At 44.1% G+C, this 19680-nt stretch overlaps 1 protein-coding gene across 2 annotated transcripts in view; it reads left to right on the forward strand.

Annotated features, from left to right (window-relative positions):
- Nucleotides 1-19680, forward strand: part of PITPNC1 (phosphatidylinositol transfer protein cytoplasmic 1) — a 324051-nt gene that overhangs the window by 149050 nt on the left and 155321 nt on the right. For both annotated transcript variants that reach the window (XM_017542838.2, XM_017542836.2), the window contains exon 2: nucleotides 10622-10770. In XM_017542838.2, coding sequence (XP_017398327.1) covers nucleotides 10622-10770 — 149 coding nt within the window. The remainder of the gene's footprint in view (nucleotides 1-10621; nucleotides 10771-19680) is intronic.

A 19680-nucleotide genomic window follows, 5' to 3' on the forward strand; every position in this document is an offset into this window, starting at 1 on the left:
ACCTGCATTCCCAGCACTCTGGGAGGCTGAGGTGGATCACCTGAGGTTAGGAGTTCAAGACCAGCCTGGCCAACATGCTGAAACCCCATCTCTACTAAAAATATAAAAATTAGCTAGGCTTGGTAGCACATGCTTGTAGTCCCAGCTACTCACTGAGGCAGGAGAATTGCTTGAACCTAGGAGGTGGAGACTGCAGTGAGCTGAGATCGTGCCACTGCACTCTAGCCTGGACGACAGAGTGAGACTCGGCACCCTGCCCCCGCAACACCAAAAAAAAAGATATCTAGGCTTAGGACACAGCAAGCAAAGAATTGCCCTGGCATGGCAGGAATCAGGGAATCTCATGTAATATTGTCTCTCAGGAGAGTCTTTTTATATTCCTGCTGTCTTCTAGGCTCAACACCTTTCAGGAGGGTTGTAAACCAAAGGTTCATCAAATAGAAATAATTTAATACATTATTTCATGGTAAATTTTAAAACTTTTTTATAATCATGAAATAATTATTAGATAGTTACCTTGAGGCATGAGCCATACTCACTGAAAAATGACAAGTTTCCAGCCTTTAAAAAAAAAGTGATAAAATATACATATCATAAAATTTATCAAATCTTTTTTTTTTTTAAATGGGGTCTTGCTTTATTGCCCAGGCTGGAACACAGTGGCATGATCCTAGCTCACCGCACAGTAGCCTGGAACTCCTGGGCTCAAATGATCATCCCGCCTCAGCGTCCCGAATAGCCGGGATGACAGCTCGTACCGCCATACCCAGCTAATTTTTTATTTTTTATTTTTTTGTTTTATGTAGAGACAGAATCTCCCTAAGTTGTCCAGGCTGATCACCAACTCCTGGGCTCCAGCTCAGCCTCCCACCTCAGCCTCCCACCTCAGCCTCCCACCTCAGCCTCCCAAAGCACTGGGATTGCAGACATAAACTACCATGTCTGGCCCATTGTAACCAATTTTAAGTGTACATTTCAGTGACATTCAGTACATTCACATTGTTGCAAAACCATCATCACTATCTACCTCCAGAACCTTTTTTTCATCCTAAACGGAGACATTGTACCCTAAACACTCACTCTCCATTACCCCACCTCTCCAGCCCCTGGCAGCTACCATTCAGCTTTCTGTCTCTGCGACCTTGACGGTTCTAGCTGCCTCATCTAAGTGGAAGTCCTCAAGCTCTTTATAATACTTATGGGAAGCATTCAATCTGACTTGCCGTCTAATGAAATTTTTACAGAAGGAAAAGATAGTTTTGAGCAGATGGTCAAGTTTCCTTTGGTTTTGGCATTGTACAAGTGATGGCAGATGCCTCATTCTTTTATACTTTCTGGAACCTGCGGCATAACAGGGATATGAATGAAACAGATCTGCAAGTCACAGTCAGACATGTGGCCAAGGAGAAGGAACAGTGGCAAGGGCAGTTGGTGTACAGTTTTATTATACAATTGACGAAGCATTTTAATTTGTAAGTTTTTTTTTTTTTTCCCCTCACTTGATTCTCACCATGTCTTGTGAGGTATTCTATTAGTTCCATTTTAATGATAACAAACTGTGGCTCAGCTACGTAAATCGTCTAAGGTTACAAAGCAAGTCAAAGGCAGAATCAGGACACTGGCTTCACGTTTTCATTTTAAAACCCCAGTGCTTTCCATCCTAGACCACTGTGAACAATTATCACCTCCCTGGAGGCCCAGGTAATAGCCAGTCCTCAGGAAGGGAGGGCTTCTCCAAATGCAACCCTAATTGCTAGTGTTCTACCTCACCAGCTCAGAAATACATGGAAGTTTTTTTTTTTTTTTTTTATGGAGTCTCACTCTGTCACCAGGCTGGAATGCCGTGGCACGGTCTTGGCTCACTGCAAAGGAGCTCCACCTCCCGGGTTCAGCGATTCTCCTGCCTCAGCCTCCCAAGTAGCTGGGACTACAAGCGCGCTACCACACCCAGCTAATTTTGTATTTTTAGTAGAGATGGGGCTTCACTGTGTTGGCCAGGATGGTCTAGATCTCTTGACCTTGTGATCCACCGCCTCGGCCTCGGCCTCGGCCTCCCAAAGTGCTGGGATTACAGGCATGAGCCACCATGCCCGACCACATGGAAACTCTTAACCTCCGTCGGAGGTCTGACGAGCCAGCCTCCAGGGTTTGATGAAGTCTTGGTGAGGTATCATAGCTCCACTCTGAATCTAAGTTGGTCTAGATTACAGTCTAGCCTGGCACTGTCCATTAGGAATATGTAAGCCACAAATGAGAAGCATACATGTAATTTAAAATTTTCTAATAGTCACATTTTTTAAAGTGTGTAAAAAGAAACATAGGCCAGCCCGAAGCAGCTCACACCTGTAATCCCAGAACTTTGTGAGGCTGAGGCGGGAGGATGGCTTGGGGCCAGGTATTTGAGACCAGCCTAGGTAACATAGCAAGACTCCATCTCTACAGAAAAAATAGAAAGCTTAGCTGGACGTGGTGGTACCTGCCTGTAGTCCCAGTGACTCAAGAGGCTGAGAGAAGGATCGCTTGAGCCCTGGCGTTCAAGGCTGCAGTGAGCTACAGTCATACCACTACGCTTCAGCAGAGATGACAGAGCAAAACCCTGTCTCTAAAAAATAAAAGAGAAAAAAAGAAGTTTGGATAACAGAGTGAGACCCCGTCTCTAAAAAAAGAAAAANAAAAAAAAAAAAAAAAAAGCGAGTGAGGTTAAATATATATTTTAGTTAACCCAGTATATCGAAAATATGAGCAATTTCAATCAATATAAAATTATTAATGAACTATTTTGCTTGTTTCGTAGTAAGTCTTCCAAATCTAGTGTGCGTTTTAGACTTAAACAGCACTCCCAAGTCAGATGCTAAATTTTCATTGGCAGTACTATTGATCTTTATTTAGATTCCATAAAATTCCCAGTTGAAAAAGTAGATTCACATACCCAAAGTGTTTCAAACATATATGAAGGTTTTCTAAGAACTGAATCAAGCACCAGTCTTAAATTTAAATTAATTAAAATGAGCCAGGTGCAGTGACTCACGCCCGTAATCCCAGTGCTTTGGTAGGCAGGCAGATCACAAGGTCAGCAGATTGAGACCATTCCGGCCAACATGGTGAAACCCCGTTTCTACTAAAATACAAAAAATTAGCTGGATGTGGTGGCACGCACCTGTAGTCCCAGCTACTTGGGAGGCCGAGGCAGGAGAATCACTTGAACTCAGGAGGCAGAGGTTGCAGTGAGCTGAGATTGCATCACTGCACTCCAGCCTGACCACAGAGCATACTCTGTTTCGAAATTAATTAATTAAAATGAAAGAAAATTTAAAATGTAGTCCCTCTGTTCAATGGACCACATTTCACATGCTCAGTAGCTACACATAGCTTTGATTCTGGGCAGAGCAGATCTAGATGCACAGCTGGGGGTGGCCCAGACTAGACCTAGCTGTAGAATAGAACAAAGGTCTGCAAACTTTTTCCTGTAAAGGGCCAGAGAGTAAATATTTTCAGCCTTGGGGGTTACAGAGTCTCTCAAAGCACTCAACTCCGCCACTGTAACGTGAAAGCAGCATAGAATGAATGAGCATTGTTGTGTTCCAATAAAACTTTATTTACAAAGCAGGCATCAGCCCGCATGCTTTGCCAACCCTTAGACTAGAACATTTGTCCCAGTGCCTTAGCTGTGCTGTGGGATTACCAGAAAAAGACAGCTCTCAGCTCTAGCTTTCTGAGATGAGGTTGTCAAAATCTGGACTCATGGGATCTCCTTCCCTGCGTGTAATTAGAATTTTGACACCACTCGGCATGAAGTAACAACGGGCCTGAGTCCTGTATAGTCATTCATCCTTCAGGTGCTCTCTGCAGTGGACAGTTTGTGCCTCCCGAACTCTGAGGTCCCTGTATCGACAGCGGAGAAAGCTGGAAGAAAGGCTTCAACAAAAGCATTAATGGTGATGTAAAGAATGTAGGAAACTCCCAAGAAAGCCAAATGATATCACTCTCTGCTTTTCCATCTATCCACACAGCCCATGTGAGGCAGGAATCACATGTTTCACAGCTGGGTAAATACGTGATTTCACGTTAAGTCAGAGGGACAGGTGTCTCTCTGTGCTTGTTAGGTGATGTGGCATCCACCCATTTTGATGGTAAAGGGCAAAGTAAATATAAATTCTGTTTCCTGACCTGGGGCCTTGGGGTCCCCAAGCAGGGAATAACTCCACCCAATTTAGGAATCTACATTGCAAAGCTGCGGTTCCCGCTGTTTACATTGTGATGTTTGGAAATGGTATTGGGACTAATGGAGGGAAAGAAAGAGGACAGGAAGGGAGGAGATAGAGATTGGTTGGCAGGAAGATGACACCCACTTGGTGCTTTAGGGTGGGGGGTTATGGGAGGCTGGCTTTGCAGAAACTCGAAGACTCAGCAGCTGGGGAAGTGTTAAGTGAAAATCAGTCATAGCTTAGAGTTCTGCTGACCCTAACACTTGGGATGCAGTCTTTCTTCAGGCATGAATGATGCTGAAGGTATTGTTGGAACTCATCAGATAATCCCTTACAGTACGCAAGTTTTGGCTTGGGGTTGCTTTTTTTTAAAAATCAAGGTTCAAGGTTAAATGACTTGGCCAGGCGTGGTGGCTCATGCCCGTAATCCCAGCACTTTTCGAGGCTGAGGCGGGAGGATTACCACCTGACGTCAGGAGTTCGAGATCAGCCTGGTCAACCTGGTGAAACCCCGTTTCTACTGAAAAAAAAAAAAAAAAAAAGGAAAAAAAATTAGCCAGGCGTGGTTGTGTGTGCCTATAATCTCAGCTACTCAGCAGATTGAAGCAGGAGAATTGCTTGAACCTGGGAGGCAGAAGTTGCAGTGGACTAAGGTTGCAACATTGCCCTCCACCTGGGTGACAGAGTGAGACTCCATTTCAAAACAAACAAACAAAAAATGTTAAATGATTGGATGGTGCCCCATGTGAAAGTTTGCAAAAGTTCAAACTAATGAAACTGCTGGCTTCTTCAGCACGTTATGCAACCCTGCCTTTTCTCAAATTTTGCAGCTCTATCAAGTGTACGGCGCGGTGCGGGGGGAAAGATCTGGATCCCATGATGTCTTTTGACTATGGAGGTAATTATTTGGAGTAGCTGTTCTGATGATAACTCACATGGAGGTTCAGCCTGCAGCACAGAACTGTCTCTACTCATGATTGCCTATAATGATGATTACCCAAACTCTGGAATTATAACAATAGATGTTACAAAGTTAGAGCATAATTGCTCTACCATTCCTTACATGTGCACAGATTAAACACCTTTGATCTTTCAATCAGAGTTTTGTTACTCATCTTCTGCAATAGCAAAGGTCAGAGGCAGTAGCTTTCTGCCACCTCCCTCCCCACTTTTTAAATCATAGTGAGGCTTAGATTTTCAAAGCATTTCACTTGGTAAAGAAATAAGGGTTGAAGTTGGGTGGAATAGAATGAGTAGAGGCCTACAGGGGGTCAGAATCCCAATTCCGACATCTAGAAGCTCCATAACATGGAGAGAGCCTTTAACCTCTCTGCGACTCAGCTTCCTCATCTGTCAATACCCACTTGGCTGAATCACTGAGAGATAAGAAATGAATATAAACTGAGCTCACACCTGTAATCTCAGCACTTTGGGAGGCCAAAGTGGGAGAATTGCTTAAGGCCAGGAGTTTGAGACCATCCTTGGCAACATAATGAGACCCTGTCTGTACAAAAGAAAAAATATAAAAATTAACTGGGTGTGATGGCACACCCCTGTAGTCCCAGCTCCTTGGGGGTCTGATGCAGGAGAATCACTTGAGCCCATGAACTCGAGGCTGAGGTGAGCCAGGATCATGCCACTGAACTCTAGCCTGGGTGACAGAGTAAGGCCCTGTTGCTTTATTTATTTATTTATCTATTTAGAGATGGAGTCTCACGCTGTTGGAGTAAGTGCAGGCTGGAGTGCAATGGCGTGATCTCAGCTCACTGCAACCTCCACCTCCTGGGTTCAAGCGATTCTCCTGACTCAGCCCCCAATTATCTGGAATTACAGACAACCACCACTACATCTGGCTAATTTTTGTATTTTTAGTAGAGACAGGGTTTCGCCATGTTGGCCAGGCTGGTCTTGAATTTCTGACATCATGTGATCCACCCGCCTCGGCCTCCCAAAGGGCTGGGATTACAGGCTTGAGCCACCACACCCAGCCAGACCCTGTCTCTTAAAAGAAAGACAAAGAAATATAAAGCACTTAATCAGTGCCTTGCACTAATGGGCAATCAATAAATCGATGCTGTATCATCATTATCATCATTAATTCTGTGATCAGTTCCCAGGCTTTGGAGGCTTTAAAATCTTTCTATGTCTTTGGATGTTGCAGCTTTTATTCCGCATACAAGTTTGTTTGGAGCTGGTGGTCAGGGATATGGTATTTTAACTAAGTTAGGGATGGAACTTTGTAAGAAATCAGCATAAAGGAAGAAAAAAGAAACAGGCCTCCTAAAGACAGAACATTTATTGCTGAGCAAGTGCTGATGGCTGCCTTCACCACGTTCTGCTGCAGTGGTTCTCAGCATTTATGTGCATTTCAGAAAGATTCTCACTCTCCTCTCCCCAGAGCCTGAATGGGGAAGGTTTGGAACAACCTCAGATTCAGCATTTTTAGGAGCGTCTATGGAGGTTTTGAAACAGGTGGTTCAAGGACTCTCTGTCTCTTCTCCCTCCCTCAAATCAGAAACTGCTACTTGTGTCTGCAAGTGAAGATGAGATTTGAAAACAACAAAACCACTGCTCCTGAAATGGCCCAGTTCCCATGGCCACGACCAGCAAAGTGGGCCTGATTTTCGTAGGAGGGGAAGAAGTGACGGCTGCAGAGCCCTTGACCATCTCGGTGTCTGGGCTCAAGTGTCCTGCCACCCCCAGCGTCTGCGGGTCACCCCCAGACTGACGCCATCTCAGTGAGCTAATGCCAGTGTCTGCCCCGCGCCGGCTCATTTAATAGCCACTGGAATGATCAATGAGGCCGAAGGCTCGGCCCTCCACCGGCTGCGGTGAATCAGCTGCCTCGGCCATTCCCATCTCCACTGAGCAGGAAGCACTGGAGCTGAGCCCAGCCTAATGGCTTTTCTGTGTCATGCATTGACCTTGATTCCATACGTTTGTCATATATGAGTGGGTCGGAGCATCTGTAGATGGTCCAGTGGTGGAAATAGCTCTTCTGCCAAGCCCCTCACTGAGGTCCTGGGCTGTACTTTGGTTTAGGGGTGTCTGCTTCCGAAGTAGAATCAGTGCTTTTGTTTAAATTGAGGTGAAATTCACGTAACATAAAATCAACCATGTTAAAGGGAACAGTCAGTGGCATCTAGTGCACTCACAATGTCGTGCAAACCACCTCTATCAAAACACTTCCACCCCCCCAGAAAGAACCTCTGTATCTGTTACATTAGTTTACTACGGCTGCCGTAACAAAATGCCGCAGACTGGGTGGCTTCAACAACAGAAATTTTGGGCTGGGAGCGGTGGCTCATGCCTGTAATCCCAGCACTTTGGGAGGCCGAGGTGGATGTATCATTTGAGGTCAGGAGTTCAAGACCAGCCTGGCCAACATGGTGAAACCCCATCTCTACTAAAAATACAAAAATTAGGCGGTAGTCATGCGCACCTGTAATCCCAGCTGCTTGGGAGGCTGAAACAGGAGAATCACTTGAGCCTGGGAGGCGGAGATTGTAGTGAGACGAGATCGCACCACTGCACTCCGTCTGGGTGACAGAGTGAGACCCTGTTTCAAAACAAAACAAAAAAGCAACAACCAGAAATTTACTGTTTCACAATTCTGGAGGCTGGAAGTTTGAAATCAAGGTGTCAGCAGGCTTGGTTCCTTCTGGAGGCTGAGGGAAGGATCTTGTTTGGGCCTCAACCCTTGGCTTAGAGATGGCCATTTTTCTCTTCACATCATTTTTCTCTATGCCTATCTGTGTCCATGTCTAAATTTCCCTTTATTATAAGGACACCTGGCGTATTGGATAAGGACTTGCCCTAAAGATCTGATTTTGACATGATTACCTCTGTAATGATGCTATCTCCAAATAAGGTCACATTTGGGGTTACTGGGGGTCAGGACTTCACAGTATGTATTTTGGGGGAACACAGTTCAATCTTTCACATCATTAAGCAGTTTCAGTATCAGTACTTCATTCCATTCTATGGCTGAATAATATTCCATTGTAGGTAAACATTTGTTTCTTGGACCCCAAGTACAAAGCAACTGTCAGTGAAATCTCCACCCCTGGGTAATGGTGGCCCTTGTTACCGGCTTGTGTGCTCATCTGTATAAGGTGGCATGTTGATCTCACAGGTGTAGCTCATAAATCTGCAATCTGTAAACTTTTTCTTATTCTCTTCATCCTTGAAAGAGTGTTAGTCTTTATGAGCGAAAGTCAAAGCAGTACTGGACTAAGGGAAGAGAGGTCAAGCTTCTGATACTCATTTTAAAAACTGATTTCAGGCTGGGTGCGGTTGCTCATGCCTGTAATCCCAGCTCGTCGAGAGGCTGAAGCGGGTAAATTCCTTGAGCCCAGGAGTTCAAGACCAGCCTGGGCAACATGGTGAGACCCTGTCTCTACAAAAAGTAGCAAAATTGGGCCGGGCGCGGTGGCTCAAGCCTGTAATCCCAGCACTGTGGGAGGCCGAGGCGGGTGGATCACGATGTCAAGAGATCGAGACCATCCTGGTCAACATGGTAAAACCCCGTCTCTACTAAAAATACAAAAAATTAGCTGGGCATGGTGGCGCGTGCCTATAATCCCAGCGACTCAGGAGGCTGGGGCAGGAGAATTGCCTGAGCCCGGGAGGCGGAGGTTGCGGTGAGCCGAGATCGCGCCATTGCACTCCAGCCTGGGTAATAAGAGCGAAACCCGTCTCAAAAAAAAAAAAAAATAGCAAAATTAGCTGGGCATGGTGCTGTGTACCTGTAGTCACAGCTGCTTGAGAGGCTGAAATGAGAAGATTTCTTGAGCCTGGGAGGTGGAGGTTACAGTGATCTGAGATCACATCACTGCACTCCAGCTTGTATGATAAGGGTGAGACCATGTCTCAAACAAACGAAAAAACAGGATTTCATCTTTAAATTTTCTTTTTCCTTTTCCTGATCTTATCCTCAGTGCTTTCCACTTCTCGGTAGCACAGATGCGCACACACAGACAGGTGCACACATATGCTCACATTAAAAGCGTTTTCATGTGACCATTCTGGAAAGGGATGTGGCACAGATAGGAGGCACAGCCCTTTGAGAAGACCCAGACAGCAGTTTGCTTCCATTGTCATGGTTACTGGGCTCGGTCCCTAGGGCTGGCTGCAGACCAGAGCCTTTCTGAGCTTCTTCACACTCCCATCCCTGCTCCTGCCACGGAATGAAAGAGAGACCTTCGGGCACATGTGTTTTCTCAGCTGTGAAACTGACTGCACTGTTGACTTGAACATTTCATCTGCCCCCTTAATTTAAGATCTATTTCTGTCTTTTACGCAGGCAGACAGGGGACCTGCATCCCTGCAGGTTCTTGGGGAATAACCCTGAGTCCTCATTCATTTGTTGCAGACTCAGGCCCCACTCCCCCATCCCAGAGGCGTCGATGGTAATGACCCCGTGTCTGTCTGTAGAAAGGACGACAGCAGGGTTGCATTGTCCTGCATCCTGACTCTGAGCAGAGTTGTCCCTTATGCAAAAGTTGTTTCGTCCCCTCCTTCCTCTCTCTCTCTTTTTCACCAAATTTATTATGCCACTTTGAAAGTCCTCTGGGGGAAGAAATACCTGCTGACCCCAGGGTTTTCAGAGCGGCAGGAAGGCAGATGGAACAGTTCATACGTGAAAAAGGATAGAAAATGTTCATGCTGTATGTGGCTCCGTATGATTTTAGGGTAAGACAGGCGGCTTTTGGGGCCTTGGACTGGAAGGCTCCACACTCTTCATGGAATTGGATGAAAAGGAGTTAAAGGTACTGTAGATGATCCTCGGCAAGGCGCGGCCTTCAGGGGCTCAGATTCTGAGCCTTGGCTCCACACATGGTGGGATCTGGGCCTCTGGAGCTTTGAAAAGCTTCCAAGTGATTCTAATATCCAGCCACCTTTGAGAACAATTGTTCTAGGGGACAGAGGCCTCCAGGAGAGTTGAGCATTTTGAGAGAGGGGGAATAGAAGAAATAGGTGATATCTAATCCTCCGTGTTCAGCAATGCCACTAATTAGGCAGAAAGCAGGGGCAAAAGTCCCATGCCCTTGGCTGTCTTGGGCCAAGCCAGCAGGACTTTAGCTCCATTTAGCCCTGTATCCTGCAAAGGGAGACTCCAGGGTCCCCTTTCCCAAGGTTTGGTTGGCTGCCAAACCTTACAGGCTGCCAGCCACCCCGGCGAGCATTTGCCAAGGTGATGTAAAATATTCACGGGAACATGCCGTCTCGACAATCTACTCACAACTAGTTCTCTCCCTAGCTCCCGAGGAAAAGTAACATTAGGCCCATGTGCCTGCTTTCTCTTCTCAGCAGAAGGTGCTGATGTTATCAGTGGCTTGCCAGGCTGTGGTCGGAGGGGGATGTCAGGGGCACGCCGTGGGGCTGACCTTTCTGTCTCTGACTCTGTTTTGTAGTACAAAATTGGACAGCTGTACATGATCAGCAAACACAGCCATGAACAGAGTGACCGGGGAGAAGGGGTGGAGGTCGTCCAGAATGAGCCCTTTGAGGACCCTCACCATGGCAACGGGCAGTTCACCGAGAAGCGCGTGTATCTCAACAGGTGAGTCACGGCAGCCTGCGTTCTACACAGGAGCCCCTCCCACCTGACCCCATGGTGTGATAGAGGTGGAGGCATTGGGTGTCTGGGATGAAAAGATCACTTGGAAAGTCACTACGTCCACCCTCTACGCCCACCAATCTCCTTGCTTTTGAAAACAGAATCTGCCTGGGCAAGGTAACCCATGCCGGTAATCTCAATGTTTTTGGGGGGCCAAGCGGGGAGGATAGCTTGAGGCCAGGAGCTAGAGGCTGCAGTGAGCTATACTCACACTACTGCACTCCAGCCTGGGGTGACAGAGCAAGACCCAGACTCTAAAAAATATTAATACATAAAATAAAAAAAAAAACAGAATCTCCTCACCCCCACCCCCAACTTGCATTCTGCAAAAATAGTCCCCAACTGCATTTCCAGCTTATCTTTCCCACCCCTTTGATGACACATTATGTTGAAATGTGATCTTACGAATTCAAGAGCCTGGAAGGTGGAGGCCGCAGTGAGCCATGATCATGCCACTGCTCTCCAGCCTGGGCAACAGAGTGAGACCCTGTCTTGAAAAAAAAAAGAGAGAATTAAAGGACCCTGTCTCATCCCTTGGTTCAGTGTTAGCTGCGGGAAAGAGATGGCGCTGCTTATATGCTGTAGACAGGTAAGTGCTGGAGGAGGCAGTGCGTCTTTGGGTCTCACTTGGGTGTCCAGAAAGGGAATGACAAAACAGTCACCTGTGACCTAAGTGGTAATGCATTGGTTAAGATAGCTCCCACTTCTCAAGGGGACCCATCCCTCCCAAGATAGAGATTGTCACTCCTTTTGGAAGGGAAACACATCGAGGATGATAAAACAGCACTAACCAAGCCTGCCATTTCTGCTTTGCAAAATACATTCTTTAATCCCTTGCTATTTTCTTTTACTTTTTCTTTTTTTTTAAGACAGAGTCTCACTCCCTCACCCAGGCTGGAGTGCAGTGGCGTGACCTCCACTCACTGCAACCTCAGCCTCCTGGGTTCAAGTGATACTCCTGCCTCGGCCTCCCGAGTAGCTGGGACTACAGGTGCCTACCACCACTCCCAGCTAATTTTTGTATTTTTAGTAGAGATAGAGGTTCCACCATGTTGGCGAGGCTGGTCTTGAACTCCTGACCTCAAGTGATCCACCTGCCTCAGCCTCCCCAAAGTGCTGGGATTATAGGCGTGAGCCACCGCGCCTGGACTTTCTTGCTGTTTTCTTATCATGAGTGGCATAATGGATTATTAGGGCTTGTCTGATCTCCTCCCCACCTTATACTCCTATCCAGCCCATTTCTTGCCTTCAGTTCTTTTCTGGATCAGAATATTTGTGGTTAGATGCCATATGAAATATATTTTATTGGCTGAGTGTGATGGCTCATGCCTGTAATCCCAGCACTTTGGGAGGCTGAGGGTGGTAGGTCAGGAGTTCAAAACCAGCCTGAGTAACATGGCAAAACCCTATCTCTACTAAAAATACAAAAATTAGCCAGTCATGGTGGTATGCACCTATAGTCCCAGCTACTCAGGAGGCTAAGGTTGGAGAATTGCTTGAGCCTAGGAGGTTGAGAGATGCAGTGAGCTGAGATCATGCCACTGCACTCCAGCTTGGGCAACAGAGTGAGACCCTGTCTAAAAAAAAAAAAAAAGAAAGAAAGAAATACATATATGATACATATATATTTATAAATATATAATTAAAAAATGTATTTTGTGTATCTATGTATATATTTTTGAGATGGAGTCTCACTCTGTCACCCAGGCTGGAGTGCAGTGGCGCAATCTTGGCTCACTGCAACCTCCGCCTCCTGGGTTCAAGCAATTCTTCTGCCTCAGCTTTCTGAGTAGCTGAAATTACATACAAGCGCCCACTGCCACACCGGGCTAATTTTTGTATTTTTTTAGTAAAGATGAGGTTTTGCCATGTTAGCCAGGCTGGTCTCAAACTCCTGACCTTAGATGATCTGCCTGCCTCAGCCTCCCAAAGTGCTGGGATTACAGGCGTGAGCCACTGCCCCTGGCCAAAGAAATATCTTATTGAGATTAACTATCTGTTCCAGCAAACAAGTCTTATGTCAGCCATTTCATAAATACTTTTACCGCTACCTGTGGCCTCTCCAATTGGCCCGTGTGTGATTAACCAGAAAGTATTTCCAACACCCAGTTTATTCACAGACACTAGTGACTGCCCATTCTCAGGGCCTCGGACATGGTCAGACGGCTCTGAGAGGAACCATATTTAGATCCCACCATTCTCACCTTGGCCCCACTTCCTAGCAGCTTGAATTGGACTATTCCTTCTTGATGGGAAACTGATTTTTGTCACTAGGATGAGTGGAAGTCTCCCAGACCCATGTCCTGACAGTGAAGGGCATGAGCTGATTAAACTGATGTTTTAATTTGCCCAGAGATGCAGTACCAGGGAATTCCTGAGTCACGATGAAATGCAAATGAGACTGATCCCATTCATCTATTAGTAGCTGTGAATTCCCAGGCTTTGGAACCAGTTCAGTGTCCAGCCAGCTGTTGATTTGCAGGGGGCAGTTGGGCTCTGGGTCTGGCCTGGGTATGGCTTCTTTATAGAGACAGGTTTCTCAATGTGCTGCTTTGGCATTCTTAGTGTGGAGGGTGTAAATCAAATATTGAGCCAGTTTCTCCTCAGGGATTACCTCTGCAGAGCAGAGAAGTGAGGGAGAGGCAGGAAAATAGAAACCTATGGAAAATTCCATTTCTTGACATCTAGTTGTATTCTCCCAAGTTATTACCTGGGGAATGTTCCCTATGTATGAAAATCAAGAAGAATTTTAGGAACTTTATAAGTTTTACTGAAACAAAATAAGAAGCATCCAGCTATCCCTGTCATGTCTGTTTTGTCATATCATATGCATATTGTGTTTATTTTAAAGGACAGTGATAAACATTCGTAAGAGGGAAATTTATTATAAATAGATGTGGACTTCCAGTAATAGTAAGTAAAAAGATTAATGGGGACACTCTACCACTTCCCCTGACAAACACAGGATAATATATAACTATTTAAAGAAGCTGAGCTCAAAACAAAGAAAGGGAAATCCTCCGAGACTAGAAATAGAGAGGCAAACTGAAACTAGAGTGGAAAGCAGACCCGCTAATGCTAAGGAAGGCGGGGACGTCAGAACAGAATGTCGATTCTGACATCTAGGGACCAGGCATGTTATGCCCATGAGGAACAGGAATCGGGGCCTCATGCCCACATAAATGGAAAGTTGGAACTGAGAATCAGACATACAGATAATTTTTGACAATCAAGAGCTGAGAGAGTTTACTAACTCAGACCCATATTGAAAGAACTACTAAAGGATGTGCTATAAGGAAGAGGAAAGTAAGCCTAGGAAGAAGGAGGGGGTAGTTCTAGAAGTAATAATAAATGAAGAAATTGATAAACAACTAGGTAAATCTTTGAATGGATGTAGGATGTTTTTAAAAAGGTTATAAGAAGACAGAATATGGGAGAGCAATAATTATAGCAAAAAGCCCTCTAAGGTGCTAATATTGTTTAAGAATTACAGAAAGATGTTGAATAATTTTAGATTTTCTTTTCTTTTTTTTTTTTTTTTTTAACTTGAGACAGCCAGGTCTGTCGCCCAGGCTGGAGTGCAGTGGGCAATCTCAGTTCACTGCAACCAACACCTCCTGCGCTTAAGCGATTCTCGTGCCTCAGCCTCCTGAGTAGCTGGGACTACTGTGTGCACCACCACAATGCCCGGCTAATTTTTGTATTTTTAGTAGAGAGAGAGTTTCACCACGTTGGCCAGGCTGGTCTTGAACTCCTGACCTCAAATGATTCACCTTGGCCTTGGCCTCCCAAAGCACTGGGATTATAGGTGTGAGCCACTGTGCCTAGTCTAATTTTAGATTTTCTCAGACAAGTATGCATAGTCAAAATATAAAGGTAATCTGGGCACGGTAGCTCATGCCTGTAATCCCAGCACTTTGGGAGGTCAAGGCAGGTGGATCATGAGGTCAAGAGATCCAGACCATCCTGGCCAACACGGTGAAACCCCATCTCTACTAAAAATATAAAAGTTAGCCCGGCATGGTGGCACGCACCTGTGGTCCCAGCTACTCGGGAGGCTGAGGAGGAAGAATCGCTTGAACCCAGGAGGTGGAGGTTGCAGTGAGCTGAGATTGCGTCACTGCACTCCAGCCTGGTGACAGAGCAAGACTCTGTCTCAAAAAAAAAAAATATATATATATATATATGTATATATATATACATATATAAAGATAATCTCTGAAGGGTAGTAAAACAATGCATAACCTCCAAGAGAAAACTTGATCAATCCGCCAAAGGCAGGGGAACAAAAAAGAGAAGCCTACAAAAAGCATGATCATAGAAATCACAAATTTGGATGGTAAGATGAAATGGCAGATACTCACTTTTCTAGCCACCCCTGCAGCTAGGGATGGCCATGTGACCTAGTTCTGGCCAATGAGACATAAGATTTTTCCTCCTTGATAAAAAGAGGAATGTTCAAGGAGCTATCTTTGCTATTCAGAGAGAGTCTGTTCTGATGTCTCCCCACTTCATGATCTACATGTAAAAACGTGGGGAGGATGGGAGCTGACTGCTGGAAGGACAACTAATAGTATCCCTGATAACAATACTGAACAGTAACAGTAACAAAAAGAAACGTATAGACCAATCTCAGTTGAGAACATAGACATGAAAATACTACATAAAACATTAGTGAGACCAGGTGTGGTGGCTCACACCTGTTATCCCAGCACTTTGAGAGGCTGAGGCAGGCAGATTACCTGACATTGGGAGTTCGAGACCAGCCTGGCCAACATGATGAAACCTCATCTCTACTAAAAATAAAAAATTAGCCAAGTGTGGTGGCAAGCACCTGTAATCTCAGCTACCCAGGAGGCTGAGGCAGGAGAATCGCTTGAATCTGGGAGGTGGAGGTTACAGTGAGCTGAGGTCACGCCACTGCACTCCAGCCTGGGTGACAGAGTGAGACTCCATCTCAAACAAAAAAACAAACAAACAAAAAAACAACCGAACAAAAAATTAGCAAATCAAATACCTCAGAGAATAATGATAATAACAATAATAATCACAATGTATCATGACCTAATCAGATTTACCCCTGAAATTGATGAAATTAACTTTTAATAAATCTGTGTGTTTATTCAGAGTATAGTCAGGAATCCAACATTGTGTGAGGTCCTAGCCAATGCAATAAAACAAGAGAGAAATAAAGACGGAAGGAAGACACAGAATGATCATTTGCAGATAATATGATTGTCTAATAGAAATTTCAGACATTTTCTACTGCTGTTAATATCAATATAAGAATTCAGCAAGATTGCTGGGTACATTCCATACCAAAAAATCCACAGCAGTATTATACAGCAGGAAAAATAATAGAGAAAACATAATTCTAAAAAAATGTTATTTATAATAGAAAAACAAAGTTACCCAGTAATCAATCTACAAGACAGGCAAAATATTTTTGGAGAAAAACATAAAACATTTGTGGAAGACATTTTAAAAGCCCTAGACAAATGGTAAAATATACTATATTCATGGATGGGAAATGTTACAAAGTTGGCATCAAATTTCAAATCAATCTATAAATTTAATAAAAATCTAATTTAAGATACCAACATGTTGTTTTTTAATAAATAGAACTGGGACCGGGCACAGTGGCTCACACCTGTAATCCCGGCACTTTGGGGAGGCTGAGGCCAGTCAATGATCAGGAGATCAGGAAATTGAGATTATCCTGGTTAACATGGTGAAACCCCATCTCTACTAAAAATACAAAAAATTAGCCAGGCATGGTGGTATGTGCCTATAGTTGCAGATACTAAGGAGGTTGAGGCAGGAGAATCACTTGAATCTGGGAGGCAGAGGTTGCAGTGAGCCAAGATCACACCACTGCACTCCAGCCTGGGTGACAGAGTGAGACTCTGCCTTAAAAAAAATAAATAAATAAAATAGAACTGGAGGAGATAATGGTAAAATTCATATGAACAATTTGGAAAGTTGAAGGAGGGACTTACCAGATATCATTATAAAGTTAATTAAGTAATTACCTGCATAATTATATAAGTAATTAAGGCAGTGGGGGTACTAGAGCAGAGTTAAACAAACTCATAGAACAAAGTAGCCCCAAAACAGATCCAATCCTTCAGTAGTGCTTTGTATTTAATAGAGATGGCATAAGAAATTATTGAGGGGAGGCCGGGTGCAGTGGCTCAAGCCTGTAATCCCAGCACTTTGGGAGGTTGAGGCGGGTGGATCACGAGGTCAAGAGATCGAGACCATCCTGGTCAACATGGTGAAACCCCGTCTCTACTAAAAGTACAAAAAATTAGCTGGGCATGGTGGCGCGTGCCTGTAATCCCAGCTACTCAGGAGGCTGAGGCAGGAGAATTGCCTAAACCCAGGAGGCGGAGGTTGCGGTGAGCCGAGATCGCGCCATTGCACTCCAGCCTGGGTAACATGAGTGAAACTCCATCTCAAAAAAAAAAAAAAATTATTGAGGGGAAGACAAACTCTTCAGTATATGATGTTGGGATCACTGGGCTTCTAATTGGAAAAACGGCTAGAGCCCTCCTTCATACCACACACACAAATAGATTCCATGACTGGGCATGGTGGCTCATGCCTATAATCCCAGCAGTTTGAGAGGCCAAAGTGGGAGGATCAACTGAGCCCAGGAGTTTAAGACCAGACTGGGCAACATAGCAAAGCCCCATCTTTACAGAAAACACAAAATTAGCTAGGTATGGTGACAAACACCTGTGGTCCCAACCATTCAGGAGGCTGAAGTGGGAGGATTGTTTGAGCCCTAGAGGTGAAGGTTGCCATGAGCCAAGATTGCACTTAAATAAACTAAACCACAAATAAATAAAGTAAATTCCAGATTGATTAAAAACCTAAATGGGAAAAAAATCAGAAGAAAATGTATGTAAATAGCTATATTATTTGGATAGTAGGCTAGGACTGATTAAATAAGATGTAAATAAATGGAATCATTAATATTACAACACTAAAATTAAGAGCCTCTGTATAGCAAAAGACTCATAAAAAGTAAATTAAAAAAAAAAAAACCTTTGCATAGCAAAAGACACCAAAATTAAAAGAACCATTCCTTCCTGGAAGTAAGTATTTACAAGTGCACATATACACCAAGGACTAGTATTTAATTAAAAACAAAACAAAACAAAAAACTCGTATAGATCTTTTTTTTTTTTTTAATTTGGAAAAAAAGGACAAAATAATCCAATCAAAAGGTAGGCAAAGGATTGAACGTGCAGTTCAGGAAAGAGGAAATGTGAATGGTTCATATATACATGAAAAAACATCCCACCTTATTAGAAGACAGGAAAACACAAAATTAAACAGCAATAGCATCATCTTTTACACATATCCCATGGGCAAAAACTTGAAAATCTGATAATACCAGGGGTTCGCAAAGGTAAAGCAACTCACTTCCACTGCTAATAAGAGATAGAAACTGATACCACCTCTTTAGAGAGCAATGGACAGCAACCGGAAAAGCTGAAACCATATATACATTCCACTTAACAATTATATTTCTAGGTAGAGCCCTAGAAAAATTCTTGCACTGTACACAGGGAGACATTTACCAGGAGATTAATCCTAATGCTATATGCAATAGTAAAGAAATGGAAGTGATTCAAGTATCTGCGAATGGGAATATATTATGGCAAATTCACGTAATGGAAAATTCCACAGCAGCTCAACTTAGTGAATTAGACATACTTTGATAAATTTCAAATGGACATGTGGTTACCTCAGGCTGTGGTTACCTCTGGGGAGGGAGAGGAATGAGTTGGCTTAAGAGGGAACTTTACTATTCCTTTATCTATAATATTTTATTTTATTTTATTTTTATTTTTGAGATGGAGTCTCGCTCTGTCACCAGGCTGGAGTGCAGTGGCATGATCTTGGCTCATTGCAACCTCTGCCTCCCAGGCTCAAGAGATTCTCATGCCTTAGCCTCCTGAGTAGCTGGGATTACAGGCATGTGCTACCTCGCCTGACTTAGCTTTGTATTTTTTTTTTATTAGAGAGAGTGTTTTACCATGTTGGCCAGGCTGGCTTCGAACTCCTACCTCAAGTGATTCTGCCACCTTGGTCTCCCAAAGTGCTGGGATTACAGGTGTGAGCCACCGTACTTGGCCTATTCCTTTTTTAAAGGGAGAAAGATTATCACAAATATAGGAAACATTAGTTTCTTAAATCTGAATGGTAATGTTAAAATTCAGAAGTGTACACTAGAAATGGATTATTTTACTGTAATTTAAAAATAAAATGAAAAATATAAATTCTGGCTGGTAGATACATGCATGTCTGTTATCTTTCTCTTGATTTTTTTTATATATGTGAAATTTTCCATGATTAAATATGATATTTTTAAAGTAAATTAGGTGGAGAAATGCAGCCTGCTAACTGTGAAAATTGGGGTGGATTAGTGACTGATTGAATAACCAAAAAGGTACAGATGATGGATAGTGGCAACCAAGAGAGAAAATTCTGTGTGTAACTTAGAAATGATGTGATTTAGTAATGTGACTCATAAGCCTGAACTCAGTCCTACTGGACTTTTTAAGCCAACATCTGGCTAAATATCTAGAAAGTGGGCCAGGCGCGGTGGCTCACACCTGTAATCCCAGCACTTTGGGAGATTGAGGTGGGTGGATTGCCTGAGGTCGGAAGTTCAAGACCAGCCTGACCAACATGGAGAAACCCTGTCTCTACTAAAAATACAAAATTAGCCAGGTGAGGTGGCACATGCCTGTAATCCTAGCTACTCGGGAGGCTGAGGCAGGAGAATTGCTTGAACCCAGGAGGCAGAGGTTGTGGTGAGCCAAGATCGTGTCATTG

Source organism: Cebus imitator, unplaced genomic scaffold (genome assembly GCF_001604975.1).
Source record: "Cebus imitator isolate Cc_AM_T3 unplaced genomic scaffold, Cebus_imitator-1.0 Scaffold148, whole genome shotgun sequence".
Classification (NCBI taxonomy): Eukaryota; Metazoa; Chordata; class Mammalia; order Primates; family Cebidae; genus Cebus; species Cebus imitator.